The sequence below is a fragment of the Medicago truncatula genome, chromosome 6 (genome assembly GCF_003473485.1).
Source record: "Medicago truncatula cultivar Jemalong A17 chromosome 6, MtrunA17r5.0-ANR, whole genome shotgun sequence".
Classification (NCBI taxonomy): Eukaryota; Viridiplantae; Streptophyta; class Magnoliopsida; order Fabales; family Fabaceae; genus Medicago; species Medicago truncatula.
Genome location: NC_053047.1, coordinates 17233194 through 17250581, shown reverse-complemented (window position 1 = coordinate 17250581; position 17388 = coordinate 17233194). Strand labels below are relative to the sequence as shown.

Genomic DNA, 17388 nt, shown 5'->3' with positions numbered 1-17388 from the left:
AATATTGATGTATTTGTCTTTGATGTTGTTGATTTCAGCAGCCTTGATCCCCGATATGATTTTCGATGTTATAATGTTTTATATTGCCTAGTAACAGAGTTCAATGTTAAGTGTGGGGTTTCAATTGTCAATACTGTTTAAAGTCCTCCTTTAGGTTCAGTAATGTAGTTATTGTTGCACCTTTACTTACTTTGAAAAGATGAAATTTTGGTCACCACAAATATAAAAACCAAAAAGAGTAGTGAATGCGAAGATGATTTGTCATAGTTCCTTTGTTTTTCTTGTACAATTTCCTTATTCCCTTTATCTACTATTATGTTTAAGGTGAATGTCATCAATTTGCTATTGTTAGCTGTTGTACTTTTTTATGTGAAATTTGATTGTTGATTTTTGTAACTTTTATTTGAAATTGCATGCTAATGTGTTTTGATTGATTAGTGAAATTGGTAGTTTAGAATATCTAGTATTGGTTGAATTAGTTTATTTTATTGACCGCAATTGTTGCCCTGTTTAATCCTTAATTTTTTTTAATATCGTTGTGATGTATCTACAATTGCAATTTAAATCCTTGGCTCCTTGAAATTTAAGCATGGAGCATAATGAATCTCCTGCATTAGCATGCAATCACTAGTTTATGTATCAAATTCTTTAGAGATACAACACACCATACTGAAAGTGACTTAGCAAAGTAGCCTCACAAAAATATTTGCTTTCTGTTAGGTAACACACTACTAGTAGTTTTTTCATGCTTTCTCTTGGATTTTCAGAATCATTGTCTAAAACATACCCGTGTAGTGTATCCTCATATCTATGGAATTAATGGTGTATATCATATAAAGTGATTGCTGAGTGTATTAGTAGAGTACATTCTCGTTTTGCTTTTTTTTTTTTTCTTCTCATTTCTTGTTATTAAATTAGGAAGGGTTGTGTGTGTATTCTTTTTCGGATGAAACACACATGTGTGCTTCTAATGAAAGCAATTATGTTTGAGGCGGACAGAGAAACAATGATAAGAAATTACGACCTATTTTTGAAAAACTAACATGCTAACATTTGTTTATACAAGAAAAAAATCAACTAGAAAAATGTGCAGGCTAGAGATAAAGTTTTTGGAAGGATTTTATGACTAGAAGATTTTAACTCAAATATTACCACTTTCTTGTTATCCTCAGCTCCCTTTTTTCCATGTGTTTTCGTTTTTGAAAAAAAGGAGACACAACATTCAATATGTTTTATTAGTAACGTAAGTTTGTCTCCTAACAGTTATTTCAATTCACATTTTTGTTAGTTCAGTTTGTTGTTACATATTTCATCGGGAACAAACACATGAGGCAGAAAAAAAATTGAAGCCTGATGTTGGTCAACGAGAGTATTCTTCATCCACTAAAGTTTTAATTCACTTGTTCACCTACTCAATTCAGCTTAATGTTTGAAGTTACTTCCAATGGTACTACTACTACTAGAGAGTAGAGACAAGTGTGCAGTGTGTGACATCTAGTAAAGTTCTCTAAGAAGTTCTTTTTTTTTTTAAGGAAAGTTCTCTAAGAAGTGCTGTCATCTGGGAATGATGGCATATATTGGAATTTCTTGTTTTTTTCTTTGGTCCATTGGTGAAGTGACAACGTCATCTTCTATGAATTGAAGAGCTTTCATATTTATATACAAATCAATGAGGTTGACTATTGCAGATTTCTTTTTTTTTCTTGTTTTGTGATGTTTTTTCAGTTCTAACCGACAACGACAACAACATGATATCATTCATATGACTTCTACCTTCATCTTTTGTAGACTGATTTCTAATTTCTTTGTCCTCATCCCTTTAATTTCTTGAAATGATGGAAAAAATATCTAATAAGTTTGTGTTGCTATGTTATTGCGTTTCATGGTACACTATTCAGCCAATTCTAATTATGTTCATCAATCTCATGGCCTACTAGATAACCCTTTGGATTCACTTTTTCCATTAACCTTGACTTTATGGAATCTGTGATGGTTTAATCTAAGGAACAACCTTCTGAATTTGCAGGCACTGTAGTCGAGTCGAGTTTTTTTTTGTCCGTTTGGTATAAAAAACAACAAACAAAAATGAAGTTCATGAAACTTGGGACAAAGCCAGATACTTTCTAGACTGAACAAGCTACCAGGTATTCATAACGGCGTTTGTTTCGTTAACAATCACTGTACAATCCTTTCACAAACTAACATGTATTCTCATAAATGCAGGACATGACATCAGAGATACCCTCAGATCTTGTAATACAGATCAACGGTGTTACTTATCTGCTACACAAGGTATTAAGGACTTAGAACTCAAGTGGATATAAACCAAAATATTTTGATTTTAGTTCATCTATACAATTATTTTCTTTTTATCTGTAGTTTGCCCTTCTTCCAAAATGTAGACTCCAACAGAGGCTTTGCTATGATTCTAGTGATTCAGAGAGTTTTACTGTGGATATTGCTATAATATAACTTCTTAGATTGTATTCATATATGCATATGTACTTTTTTAAATATAAAATATTGATGTGTCATTAAAAAATCCATATTTTTTTTTCTTCTTATTTTTAAAATAAAAGGAATGCAGTTTATATAAAAAAGAGCATATATATATATATATATATATATATATATATATATATATATATTTTAAATAATAGGTTTCACATCAATGGATAGGAGGTCTGATGTGAAATAAACATATTTTACTTCGAATCTCAGAACCCCTTTGAAACTCATGCAGAAACCATTCGAATCCTCAACCTATTTGAAACCCTTTTGATGGCTCACACATGTTTCTGTATTCTTCCCGACCTCATCACGGCAAGTCTTCTTTCATTCAAAACCCTTTTGCTGGCTCGGTGTGTGTTCGACAATTTTACTGATTTTTTATTTTGTAGAATTTTGATTTAGTCTTGAAACTTAAGATTAGGCAATTGATTGTTAATTTAATCCTCTTCTTATTTATGTAAAATGGTATGCTCTAATAAGTGTTTATTTATTTTTAATTAATATTAATTCTTAGTGAGTGTTTGGATTTAACATGTGTTTATAACTGTAGTTTACTCTATTTATTTAGAGTTATATCTCAAAGTGACTATGACACTGTAAATTTTATGGATTTGATTCATATGCACTGTCATTGTAAAGATTTTATTATATTTTCAGTAAATCATTCTAAGAATGTATGAATTGGTGGAACATGGAAGGAGCAACAAAATATCAATTGAGTTCGGTCTTTAGTTCATTTCTTTTTTATACGTCTCATAATTTTTTTGAAGTTTGGAAAGATTGGAATACATATTCATGGACTACTCATATACACTCAATGTCTTCTAAGCTTTTGTCATCTATTTGACAAGCTTTGATTTTAAACCAACATGTGGCATTCAGGTGAAAATCATCTTAACTATTTAATCATTATTTAGTTTTGTACATGTTGTGTATTTTAATTCAAAGGCCTGCAACTAAAATTAAATCAAATTAAGTTTAGTGAATTTTATAATATATTATACACATATTTGCTAGTATTCTTCACAGATGAAAATTTTGATCAGCTTAAATACAAAGTTATTGGTGTTAATTTTTTATGATGCCATAGGCACTTCATTTCATTGTTGATTTGTGCAATTTACCAAGAAGTATATGGACATTCAGAGTTGAGTTTGTGGTTGTCTTTCCAGGTGTGACGTGTGTCTCTGTCACAACTTGTTTATGACTATGTTTGAAACAATGGAGCAATCTCTAATTGATACTAGTTTGAAAAGTTTATGGTGCTCCTATTATAGAACAAACATGTGATTGTTAGAGTGAATCTAAGTACCTTGTGAACATGCCATATAATTGAAGCACTTACATGTTCTTGTTCCATAGCTAAATTTTGGAGGTCGTGACTTTTCTCATTTGCTTACTTGGTTTTTAATAATATTTAATAATTCGGTTAATTGGAAACTGTAGAATGATAATATATTTTTTTAAACTATATGTGAGATGTTTCTTTTTCGGTGACAAATTCTTTTTGAATTGCAGTTATAAGGTGAATGAATATGTTAATTGAGCTACTTCTTTTTATCATATAAGATGTTGCTGTGATACTGGTTTTATATTTTTCTGACTTTGACATAAGACGTATTCTTTTGATTGTGATGGGCTGAGTTGAATTGATATGTTGTGCGTGAACAAACATGGGTGTTGGGTGATTTTGAGTGTTGGATAGTCACTTGTTTAAAAATTGTTTACCTGCTTTCAAATCTATTCACAAACTCCACAAGTTCCTTTCAAACCTCATAACAATAAACATATAACTTGTTTCTTTGGTTTTTAGATGAAAAGGGAAAAGGAGTGACACCTCAACGTGATTTACATTGAAAATCTAACTCGGTGTCCTGTATATCTCCATTGGTTTCCTATATTCCTGTATTTGTGTTATCTCACCGATATTTCCTTAATTATTTTGTTGTATTTGTGTTTTCTCATTGATTTTTTTATTATTATTGGCAGGTTAATCATCAATTTTGTAGCCTTCAATGAGGCTCGGCAAGTTGATACATCTAAAGCAAAAAATAAATAAGGTTTTCATCTCTTTCTCTTTGTTTTTATCTGTTTAAATTTCTTATGATATAGAAAAGTAATAATCTTATGTGCTCAAATATAGCATTTTAGTTTACCCGTGTATGGTTCTTTGCCTCTATTTGCTATTACCATGTTTGAAATTTGTATTGTCCAAGGGAATTTTTGTACACATAACTTATTGAACATTTTCATTTTATTCTAGAAGAATATAGATGATATGGACGAAGAATTTCAAGATTTGGAAGAACAAGATGAAGATATATAAATTTGGTGCTTGTTTTTTTGTTTTCCTGATGGATATTGGTGGTCACTTTGAAGATGTTATATTGAATGTGATTAATGATAATTGTCATTATCTCTAAGGGTATTTATTAGAATTCCAAAAAAATTATTATGTATGTAATTGTGTAAATGTTACTTTCATTGTGATCAATGATGATCGACAGTTGTAATATTTTTTTTAGTACCAGATTACAATTTTAAAGTTTTTTTTATCTATGTTATTGTTTTTTTCAGACTTTATTTTCTTTTTTAATTCATTTACGAGATAATTTTTTTTTTGAAAAAAAAGTGTTTTGCAACACTTTTTGACTGTTGGGGGTACTTATAAAGAGGTAATTTGGTAAAGGTCTTCCAGAACGGTTTCCGCAATAGCAACGGTGAGAGGCGTAGCGACATCCCCTAGAAAACCGTTTCAAAAGGGTACCTATTGCTACGTTTTTCTTCTTCACAACGGAGAAATAACGTTGTTGTTTTTACCTTTAAAAACCGTTTTCTTTTAAACACTAAAACTACGGTTATTCCCACATCGTTGCCCTTTGTGAAGAAAACCGTTCTGGAAAGATAAGACAACGCCTCAGTTTGCCACAGACAGAAAAGCGTTCTGGTAGACAACAGCAACAGTTTTTTCACAGTTTGCTACGCTTTTTTGGCGTTGCCGTAAGATGAAAATGTTGTAGTGTGCCCTGGAATGCTATGTCATTCAACTGTTGAGGGCTCATGCCCTGGAATGCCTTGTCATTCAAATTGTTGGGGTCTTATGCCCCGGATTGCTTAGTCATTCAACCCGTTGAAAATAGTACCGCGTTGTTGCTATTGTAGATGTTGTTGAGAGAGTTGTTGTTGTAGATGTTGTTGAGAGAGTTGTTGTTGTAGATGTTGTTGGGTGTTGTTGAATGAGTTGTTGTCGAGTGAAGTGTTGTTGGATAAGCTGTTGTAGTTGTTGTTAAATACTGATGTGTCGTTGTTGTTGATTGGATTAGTAAGTGTTATTAAAATTGAAGAAGTATGAATATTATTATTGGATAAATGTTGTTAATTATGTTATTTAATTAAGTTGATGATTTATATATCTATTATTATTGTTTGTGAATCTCACCCCTTCTGCTTGGAATTGTTGCCCTTCGTATGGGTAACTTGCAGGTATTGAAGAGTATTTGAAGTGGTGGCTCATGTGTCCTAGTGCTCTGATACGTAACGGGATGGAAATTTGTTGTCATGTTTTCATTCCTTATGTATCATTATGAACTTGTTGAATGTGGATTTTAATCTTTAAAGATATTTTGTTGAGGCCATGTGCCAAGGGTTATTGGAAGTTGTTTTAACATTGAAAGATATTTTCCGCTGTAAATTATTGTCGTTTAAGAAGGATGTTTATTAAATAGTTTTATATTCTATTTAAGAAATTTTGAAAAGCAGTATAACACTCCGTTGTTGATTTAAACTCTGATTTTATTTATTAATATAATTGTTGGGAAGTCGGGGTGTTACAAGAACTCCAAAGAAATAAAGTTCTAACGAGCATTACTACCTTTTACTCTCCTCGGGCATAATCCTTGCGAACACACCACAACTCCAAGCCGTGGATCAAAATCACTAGCTTTTTGCAAGCATAAAATTTTATACTAGCAAAGTTTCTCGCAAACCAGCAATCCTCGTTACACCTAATACTTGTAAATTTCATGTAAATTACAAGTATTAGTATAACATCACGCTCTTCGTAACATAGCTCCCGTGAGCATCTATATATCTTCGCGTAGAATCTCATTCATGCTTGAAGTCATCACTCTTGTTACAAGAGAAATGACTTGGAGGATATTAGTTTGTCCATAGGCCTATGATCATGAACAAGCCAACTCATCATTGGACCAATCACTTACTTCACACCCCCTCCCCTCATGGAGGGTGCTTGTAGCAACATGGGGTTCCAATTCAAACAAAATTGTAACAGCCCCCATGATTGCCATTTCATAATGCTCGACGATTACGGTTTCAGCAGCCTTAACGGCCACGCAGCGACTATTTTTCATTTACAACGACACATGCACCTCCTTTCTAGTTCATATACTGACTTGAACATTAGAGTGACTGCAAGTACACACATTCCTGCCATTCCAAGCTCACAAATGCAACAAACAATAACACCAGATGTGGTTCTTTTGATTAGGTAAGATCATATCCTATCTAAAACAAATGTTTTTTTTTTATTATATGCAACATCACACTCAATAAACTTCAATAATCTGACTATATCTACATATCCTTGTATTTTAAACTACATTTTTGCTAATATATCATTTAACAAAGATCCCCATTTTTTTAACATCCTTGCAAAGGTGCATTTTTGCTCCCCCTTTAATTAATTTCCTAAGGCTTTGTTTGCGAGTTTTGAGGGGAAGGAAAGGAAAGGCTAAGGAGGGGAAGGGAAGGAAAGGGAGGGAAGGGAGAAAGGAGGGAAAACCTTCCCCTTGTTTGGGAGTTAAAAAGCCAATAAGGAAAGAAGATGGAGGGTTTATGTTATAATTTTACTATTTTACCCTTTTCCTCTTAAAATCAATACATTGTTATACTTCGTAATTTAACTTCTAATTTATTCAAAACAACTTATCGCATCAAAAACAAATTATTAAGATCTATTTTTTAAAAAACAACTTATTCAAAACAACTTATTTATAAAAACAAAAAAACTTATTACAATCACTTTTTAAAAACAACTTACTTATACAAAACAACTTATTACGGTCTCTTTTTAAAAAATAGCTTATCTTATGAAAAACAAATTATTACGATCTTTTTTTTAAAAAACAACTTATTCAAAATAGCTTATTTATACAAAACAGCTTATTATGACCTCTTTTTAGAAAAACAGCTTATATAAATAAGTTGTTTTGAATAAGCAATTTTTGAAAATGAGGTCGTAATAAGTTGTTTTGAATAAGCGGTTTTTGAAAATGAGGTCGTAATAAGCTGTTTTGTATAAGTAAGTTGTTTTGAATAAGTTGTTTCTAAAAAAGATTGTAATAATTTTAGTAATGTCTAAAATTGGAATTTTGAATTATTAAGAGGGCAAAATTGTCAATTTGTATGTTTAACCCCCAAATTGGGGGAACTTTAAAATTGAACAAATGAAGCCCTTCAAAACCCCCCAAAACCTTTCCCTTGTTTTTTTAAAACTCACAAACAAGGGTTTACACTCCATAAGCCGTTCCTTTCGTTCCCTCCCCTCCAAAATCCAACTCGCAAACAAACCCTAAGACCATCTTAATAATAATACCTACTTTGTGGCTCCCCATTTTCTCTGAGAATTGGAGGGTTAACGCCAAAAAAAAATCAATGTACCTGCAATTTAATTTGGATGACTGCTTTTATTATAATCGTAATTCATAAAGCTCCTTCCACTACTAATACGTTGTTTTACGCGACTTATGCTAAAGATCAGTATAATTTTTTTTGAAGGAAATGATCAGTATAATTATTGTTAGTTAATTGTACGAGATATTAAAACAACATGCTGTTATAATTTTTTTTTTCAGGCAGTCTAGAGGTTAGAATTTATCTTACAAGGTGAATAAGTGGTGTGTCCGGAATTCGAACCCCGACTCCTGCATATAATAATGTTTTGTCCTACCAACTGAGCTATGCTCACGGGACGCTGGTATAACTCTTTTAATCGCATGATTTCCATCTAAAATGTTTTTTTTTTTATTTCTTTATATTTGTTTTGCGGTTATGGCTAATTTAAAAGGCATAACTTTAAGAATTCTAATTCAAATATAAAATGTAAGCATAAATATATTCGAATATTTAATCATATCAAATTAGCATATGTTCAAGTTCGCTATTTTGAAAAGCAAGCACATCTTAAAGATAGAAAACCAATGGATACCAATTCCCAACGCGGGCTCCCACGTTCAAAAGTACACAGTGACATTTGACATCTTAGGTTGGTATATCAAACGTAGATAATAAGTCGTATATCAGATGTAAAAATAACTATCGATCATTCATAAATCTAATGTCTTAAAATTTTGAATAAAAGTGTGATGTTTTTCTCACTTGTATGATTGTTTAAGACCTGATGTTATGATCCTCTTGACCCCTTCATGATGCAATAGTGGCATCGGAGCTAAAGTTCGACCGACTCCTTCTGTCAAAAGTCTCCTTGCCCATGAGTGTTTAGGCGACAAGTCTTGTTGAGTGTGGCAGCGACGGTACATGAAGAAGTGGATGAAAAAGCTTCCATTTGAGGGGAGCATACCCGTTAAAATGAATGTATTCACACATGAAGGGGGAGATGGTTGATATATCAAGTGTGTATAATATGTCTCATATCAGATGAAAATATGAGTAATATAACTCCTTCTTTTACGTTGTAGCCAAGCGTAAGTTTTCTTTTTGTTGTCTTTTTTATTATACAAATCATGGTCCAAGTCGAACTATAGTTTAACTTATAGATACGTTGGCTTATATATATATATATATATATATATATATATATATATTATTGTATTATTAAATCAACTTGACATAATTTAGTTCTTTTAATTTATTATTTATATGATTTTTACTTATATCATAAATTTTTTGTCTTAATGTATTCTTTTATATTTATTAATAGAAAACTATGATCTTGGAAAAATATTTTTTAAAGCAATTTTCGTTAAAAATATATTTTAAGCTGGTTACAGAATAATAACAATAATTCCATAGAAAAATGAAAAATAATTATAGAAACAAATAACTTTAGCTTTATTTATAAAACTCTTATTTTTTGTTTCAAGTTTAAAGTAGCTTTTAAAATTGAAAAAAGCTCGGTCAAATGATATATGCTAGCTTATAGCTGACTGAATATTCAATGGTTGATAAAATTAACGGTTGAAATAATTTATAAATATGAAATAATAAAAAAATGTAAATTTAATTATTATTTATTTTTCAATTAAGCTACTTCAATTAGCTTATCACAAACCACTATAAACTTATAAAAATAAGCTATAAACTCATAAAAAAATGATTGTTATGAAACGTTGAATCAAACATAGCTCAACTCTGCTTGATAAAATTTTATTCGGCTTAAAATTTGACTCAAATTTAATTCGAACTTTTATTTAAGCTTGAACACTCAAAATCGATTCAAGTTTATAAACAACTCAGTTAGATTTGTTAGCTCAAATATTTTAATTTAAATTTAAATTTTTAACCAATAGCCACTAACTTCAGAGTATTGGAAATGCAAATTAATTGGTGGGACATAAAGTGCTATTAAGCGTTTTTCTTCTTTTGCTAGTAGTTGTGTATACTTGAACCAGAGCACACATATTGCTGCTACTTTTATAGGTTTTTTACTTATTAAATTGTTCGATTTAAATAATTGTTAAATAGTTTGTACCATAAAAATGTTAAATAGTTAATTAAAATAATACTAGTAATAATCCCTTTAAAATCAACATACATTAATACTAGAATTTATAATTTAAATATATTAAGTCAATTATATAAATTTTAAAATGAAAAAATTAAGTATTATACATAATATTAATCGAGTCAGATCATGAACTAAACAAGTCAAACCATATATAACTTTAGTTCAACTCATTTAATTAACGAACTCAAGTTCATCTCATTTGGTTGATAAACCAAATTCAACGGATCAATTATCAAATCGAATCTCAGACTTTGTTTGAGTTGGCCCGATTCATTCTCAACCCTAACAATAAGCTATAAGTTCAAAAATAGGTCTTAGAAAGCATGCCCTTTGAATATTAATTTTTTTGAATGACAATTGTTTGTATAGTTAATTTGTTAGATTAATATCCTTATTTATTAATTTTATTAGGTCTGCAGCAACTGAACCTAATAATTTCCCTCTAAAATGTTGCATTAGGTTAGAGCAATTTAACCTAACAAATTTCATCTAAAATGCAGCGCACCAATTTAACCTAACACCTAACAAATTCACTATAAAATGCAGCAATCCTTAATATTTCTCCTCACTGATGAGCTTTTCATTTCTATCCTGTTGTGTCATCGTTTGTATATATCTATTGTTTCTGTAGACATTTTTTTTTTACAAGTTGTTGTACACTTATTTAATACATTTACAAACATAATACCCTAATTTTCATGCAAACTCGGCTAAAAATGTTATATCACACGGTTTCACTTTGACAACAAATTACTAATCAAACAAAAATCATTAATTAGGAAATTCATTGTATTTAATTTTGTATTTTTTTATATTTAAGTTATACAACAATTGTATAATTTTGCTAATTTAATAACGGGTACGAATTCCTACGTGTCTTGGATATGTAACCCTTTCATCTGTATCAAATAAAATGCAAGGAAATGAGACATGCTTCTAAAACTAATTTCATGTATTTTTATACAATTGTTGAAAGGGTTATATCCATAATTATCCAGCATAAATATAATTGTGTATACTTAACTATATGTGTATACTTAAATATAACCAATATCAGTGATCATAAATATAACCCTTTCATAATTATCGCGGCCCACCAGGGTTATTGATTCTCTCCTTCTCTCTTATCTTTTGATACAACTAAAAATAATAAATAATTGTTGACTCTGATTATCTTTAATTTTTCTATTGATTTACATGTACTTAAAATATGTTTTTTATTCTATTTGTGTGTACTTATTAAGATATTCGTCTTATACTGGTCAAAGGTCAATTTTATTTGCGGATACCACACATACCGAATTTCACTCATCCTTGATTTATGTCTAACCCAAACAATGCCGGATAAATAAACTAGTTTTCTTTAATTCAAATCAACTGACCTAGCTAACTCCCTATTACTTTGAACTATATATTGTTGAAATTTACGCAGGAAGTAGGAGTGTAGGTGGATAATTTTCCAAAATATTTGCTCTCATGACAAACTTCTTTATCTAAGCTTCAAAATGGTATGATCATTTTATAGGTTAAATTTTTGTATTATTTATTATGTTTAGAAAACTTGCAGTATAATTATTGAAGCGTATTAGGACTCATCCTTTATGCTAGATTTTTGGAATGAGATTCTTCTCCATTTAACAATTATTCTCAATAATTGAGCCCTACCTTTGACAGACAACAATATTCCTAAGCCCTACCTTTCACAAACTGTCTTTTCCTAAGCACTGAATAATACTAATTATTGTTGTCTATAAGAGGCAACTATAACCACCGATTTAATCATCAAAAACAAACAATTTATCATATTCAATTTCCTATAGCAAACTTTGATACATTTCTGTTCACATTTCTCGAAATGGCTGACGCTTTAATTGGAATCGTGATTGAAAACCTCGGATCTTTTGTTCGAGAGGAGATTGCATCCTTTTTGGGTGTTGGAGAATTGACCCAGAAGCTAAATGAAAACCTCACCACAATCCGTGCTGTACTAAAAGATGCTGAAAAGAAGCAGATAACAAGCGATGTTGTGCAAAAATGGCTGCAGAAATTGGGTGATGCTGCTTATGTACTTGATGATATATTGGATGAATGTTCAATAACTTCAAAAGCACATGAAGGCAACAAGTGCATCACCCGTTTTCATCCAATGAAAATTTTGGCTCGTCGCAACATTGGAAAGAGGATGAAGGAGGTTGCTAAAAGGATTGATGATATTGCTGAAGAAAGGAAAAAGTTTGGATTTCAATCAGTGGGAGTCACGGAGGAGCACCAACGAGGAGATGATGAATGGATCCTAACTACTTCTGCTGTCACCGAACCAAAAGTATATGGAAGAGACAAAGATAAAGAACAGATTGTAGAGTTTCTTCTAGGGCATGCTAGTACCAGTGAAGAACTCTCTGTCTATTCCATTGTTGGTGTTGGCGGACAAGGAAAAACAACACTCGCTCAAGTGGTCTACAATGATGAAAGGGTAAAAACACATTTTGACTTGAAAATATGGGTGTGTGTTTCGGATGATTTCAGTTTGATGAAAATTTTAGAGTCTATCATAGAAAACACCATTGGAAAAAATCTAGAACTCTTGTCTTTAGAGTCCTTGCGAAAAAAGGTTCAAGAAATTTTGCAAAACCAAAGGTATTTGCTTGTTCTTGATGATGTGTGGAGTGATGACCAAGTGAAATGGAATACGTTCAAGTCATTGTTGCCAAATGGAAAGAAAGGTGCATCAATTTTGGTCACTACCAGACTTGACATTGTTGCATCCATCATGGGAACTTATGTTCATCATTTAACACGGTTATCTGATGATGACATCTGGTCTTTGTTCAAACAACAAGCTTTTGGAGCAAATAGAGAAGAGCGTGCAGAGCTTGTGGCAATAGGCAAGAAGTTAGTGAGAAAATGTGTGGGTTCACCTCTTGCTGCTAAAGTATTGGGAAGCAGTTTGCGCTTTACAAGCGACGAACATCAATGGATTTCTGTACTGGAAAGTGAATTTTGGAATTTACCTCAGGTTGATCGTATCATGTCTGCTTTGACACTAAGCTACTTTAACTTGAAATTGTCATTGAGGCCATGTTTTACTTTCTGCGCTGTTTTTCCTAAGGATTTTGAAATGGTGAAGGAACATCTCATTCATCTTTGGATGGCTAATGGACTTGTTACATCTAGAGGTAATTTACAGATGGAGCATGTTGGTAATGGGATATGGGATGAATTATACCAAAGGTCATTTTTTCAAGAAGTCAAATCAGATTTAGCAGGTAACATTACATTCAAAATGCATGATTTAGTGCATGATTTAGCTAAGTCTGTTATGGTAGAAGAATGTGTGGCTTATGAGGCTGAAAGCTTAACTAATCTGTCAAGTAGAGTTCACCATATAAGTTGCTTTGTTTCTAAAACAAAATTTGACTACAACATGATTCCTTTCAAAAAAGTTGAATCCTTGCGAACCTTTCTTGAATTTAAACCACCCACCACCATAAATTTAGATGTGTTGCCATCAATCGTTCCTCTCCGAGCTTTACGTACAAGTTCTTGTCAATTCTCTTCATTGAAGAATTTAATACATGTGAGGTACTTGGAACTTAACGAATGTTATATCACAACCTTGCCTGCGTCTGTTTGTAGACTGCAGAAATTGCAAACACTTAAACTTGAACATTGCTATTTTTTCTCTAGTTTTCCCAAACAATTCAAAAAATTGCAGGACCTTCGACATCTCATAATTAAAGATTGTCCATCATTGAAATCAACTCCTTTTAGAATTGGGGAGTTATCTAGTCTGCAAACATTGACCAATTTCATAGTTGATTCAAAAACTGGGTTTGGTTTAGCAGAGCTACACAACTTACAATTAGGAGGCAGGCTATACATCAAAGGCCTTGAGAATGTGTTAAATGAGGAGGATGCTAGAAAAGCTAATTTGATTGGCAAGAAAGACTTAAATCACCTATATTTGTCATGGGGTGATGCACAAGTTAGTGGAGTTCATGCTGAGCGAGTACTTGAAGCTCTTGAGCCCCATTCAGGACTTAAGCATGTTGGGGTGGATGGTTATGGGGGAACAGATTTTCCTCATTGGATGAAAAATACTTCTATTCTGAAAAATCTAGTTCGTATTATTCTCTCTGACTGTAAAAACTGCAGGCAGCTTCCTTTATTTGGTAAATTACCATGTTTAAATATTCTTTTTGTATCTGGAATGAATGATTTAAAGTACATTGATGATGATTTGTATGAACCTGCGACCGAGAAGGCTTTTACGTCATTGAAAGATTTGACTCTGCATGACCTACCAAATTTAGAGAGGGTGTTGGAAGTTGAAGGAGTAGAGATGCTACCACAACTTTTAGAGTTAGATATAAGAAATGTTCCCAAACTTACATTGCCACCCCTTCCATCTGTTAAATCACTTTGTGCTGAAGGAGGAAATGAAGAGTTATTGAAGTCTATTGTTAACAACAGTAATCTTAAATCACTTTACATATTAAAATTTGCCAGACTCAAGGAATTACCTAGTACATCTGAACTCGGCACTCTTAGTGCCTTAGAATTTCTTGGAATTCAAGGCTGTGATGAAATGGAGTCATTAACAGAGCAGTTGTTGCAAGGTTTGAGTTCTCTTCGAACTTTGATTGTTCGTTCTTGCTCTAGATTTAAATCCCTGTCTGACGGTATGAGATCACACCTAACTTGTCTTAAGACACTTAATATCATCAACTGTCCACAGTTTGTTTTTCCACATAACATGAACGATCTAACTTCTCTATGGGTTCTGCATGTCTACGGGGGTGATGAAAAAATATTAGAAGGCTTAGAAGGCATCCCCTCACTACAAATTTTGTCTCTGACTAATTTCCCTTCTCTAACATCCTTGCCGGATAGTTTGGGTGCCATCACTTCTCTTCGGAGATTAGGCATTTCGGGATTTCCAAAGTTAAGTTCACTACCAGACAACTTTCAGCAACTCCGAAACTTGCAAGAGTTAAGTATTGATTATTGCCCTTTGTTGGAGATGAGATGCAAGAGAGGAAAAGGTGAAGATTGGCATAAGATAGCTCACGTTCCTGAATTTGAATTGAATTTCAAATTGCAATCTGATGCAGAACCAACAATTTGTGGTAATTTAATTGAACGAATCAAATATTTCATTCCTTTCTCTTTTGTTTTACTATAGTATCAAATATGATTTTATTTTAGACTTATATTAAACAATGTCTGCAGAGAATATTATATCAACATGGAAGCAATTCTTGCACCCTCCTCAATCTTATATGTTCCCGCATGAATTTGAGCAGATGATTGACAATTATTAAGCACCGTAATGGTATTTATTTGTTTGTTTATTTATTTTTTTATAATAAAGATTCTCTGTTTAGTGGAAAATGTTTAACATTTTCGATGGGATTTTTGGTTGTTATGGTATTGTGTGTATCTATATATATATATAGAGAGAGAGGGGGGAGATACCATTTTCATCCTCATGTATGAGGCGTTGGCTTTGTCCTTTTCAAAATATTTCTTCTGTTTTTTTTTTTTGTTTCTTTCTTTTTTTTTATAAGAGATATTTCAGCTGTTTTTTATGTTGGTAATTGTTGGAGTATATTCGAACACTAAATTTTCTATTTAAGAACAATTTGAAGATCAAAATGATGAATAAAAATGACATTTATGTTTGAATTTTTAATCTTATTAGATAGGTATAATATTAGATAGGTCTGCTATAATTTTTATTTATAATCATTTTTTTTTGGTACAAATTTTTATTCATAATCTATAAGCATATTATTAAAATTTCAAAAACTTGTTCATCGGTATGCAATTTCAATACATTCCACAACAGATATGCTATAATTGTTTTCAAATTGTAAATTTAATCTATAAGCATATTATTAAAATTTCAGAAACTTGTTCATCTGTTCACACATTACATTACTATCATTTATATTAGCGTTAATTGCAAAATTCAAAAAAGAAAATATTAGCGATAATTGTTCTAATTGACTCTGTAATATACGCAATATCTGAAAAATGACTTTGTAAAATAGAAAATACATATTTTCACCCTAAACATGCATGTAAAAATAATGAAAAAAATTCAACATCTAGGTCGTTTTTCTGGACTTTGTGTATATTACAAGGTAAAAAATAATAAAACTCTCGAATTATAGATTTAGAATATGTGCTTTTTATTTTACAGAGTAATTTTTCAGACTTCGCATATCTTACTTATAGCCTGCATTTTCGACAGGCTCAATTAATGCAATCAATATTTGTTGAGCTTGGACTTTTCAGGAATCAAAGTCTTTATTTTCAACATGGGGATTTCAACAGAGTCTAGACTTAGACTTTGGAAGATTCCAAAAGCTTCGAAGTTCGACAAGACGTGAGTCAGGATGTAATTTGGTCGAAGCCAAGGAGTTACTATCGAAGAGAAGGAGTTTGAATTCAAAAAGCAACGGTTTCCTTAGTGAAAGACGTGGGGGACAAGCGGTTTTCGATGGAGGAAGTGTTGATCGCGGCAATTAGCCTTTTTCGGTCGTGTTTACTATGTATAAATAGTAGTTTTCCATATGGAAAATAAGTCGCAAATCACTTAAAGAAATTCTAAGCACTCGAAGTATCGGTGTCTAGAGAAAAGAGTCATACAATATGTATGTAATCTGATTTGTCGAACCATTTTTATTTTAATGCAATGCAATTTACCTTTTCCTTAAGTTTCTGCATTTTTAACTTTAAAAGCCTTTTTACTTCACTTTCTTTTACTTCTTTTTTACTCTTTTCTGTCGAAAGACACCACACGGATTCGTCTTGTTTATAAAGCACCTATGAATTTGATGAACGTTTACTCAATTTCTAGAAAAACTTTGCACAACGTGTCCTAGACTTTCTTGTTTGATTCTGCTTGTAATAACCAAAACCAACCACTCTTATTTAACAAAAACACCGTTGAACACCTACAAAATTTCTTTAAACAATTAACCCATTACATTATTATTGAAGTTCTTTGTAGTCTCACATTGTTAAGATTCTCATGTATATTAATGTATAAATGTGTTTGAACATTCTCACTTTTTATGCTATCTTTTAGAATGATATTTAAG

General features: G+C 31.7%; 1 protein-coding gene and 2 long non-coding RNA genes across 4 annotated transcripts; all 3 read left to right on the top strand.

The window, feature by feature from the left end:
• Positions 1-342: 342 nt before the first annotated feature.
• Positions 343-1687, top strand: LOC112422899 (uncharacterized). The gene is made up of 2 exons (XR_005642155.1): positions 343-1447; positions 1538-1687. It is a non-coding gene; the product is annotated as an uncharacterized lncRNA (long non-coding RNA).
• Positions 1688-1748: 61 nt separating this feature from the next.
• LOC120575889 (uncharacterized) lies at positions 1749-2868 on the top strand. 2 transcript variants are annotated; one of them, XR_005642129.1, is made up of 3 exons: positions 1749-2144; positions 2224-2292; positions 2744-2868. It is a non-coding gene; the product is annotated as an uncharacterized lncRNA (long non-coding RNA). The 2 variants fall into 2 exon arrangements; XR_005642128.1 differs by lacking the exon at positions 2744-2868 and adding an exon at positions 2380-2492 and having other exon boundaries at positions 1750-2144.
• Positions 2869-12015: 9147 nt separating this feature from the next.
• Positions 12016-17001, top strand: LOC11440626 (putative disease resistance protein RGA4). The gene is made up of 2 exons (XM_003619269.4): positions 12016-15405; positions 15509-17001. The coding sequence occupies exons 1-2, from the start codon at positions 12132-12134 to the stop codon at positions 15598-15600; spliced, it is 3366 nt and encodes a 1121-aa protein (XP_003619317.1). The 5' UTR covers positions 12016-12131; the 3' UTR covers positions 15601-17001.
• The last annotated feature ends 387 nt before the right edge of the window (positions 17002-17388 follow it).

Coding starts and splice junctions, on each gene's coding strand:
- LOC11440626 (XM_003619269.4), top strand. CDS start 12,132: ATGGCTGACGCTTTAATTGGAATCGTGATTGAAAACCTCGGATCTTTT. Junction 15,406..15,508: donor TGCAGAACCAACAATTTGTG/GTAATTTAATTG, acceptor CAATGTCTGCAG/AGAATATTATATCAACATGG.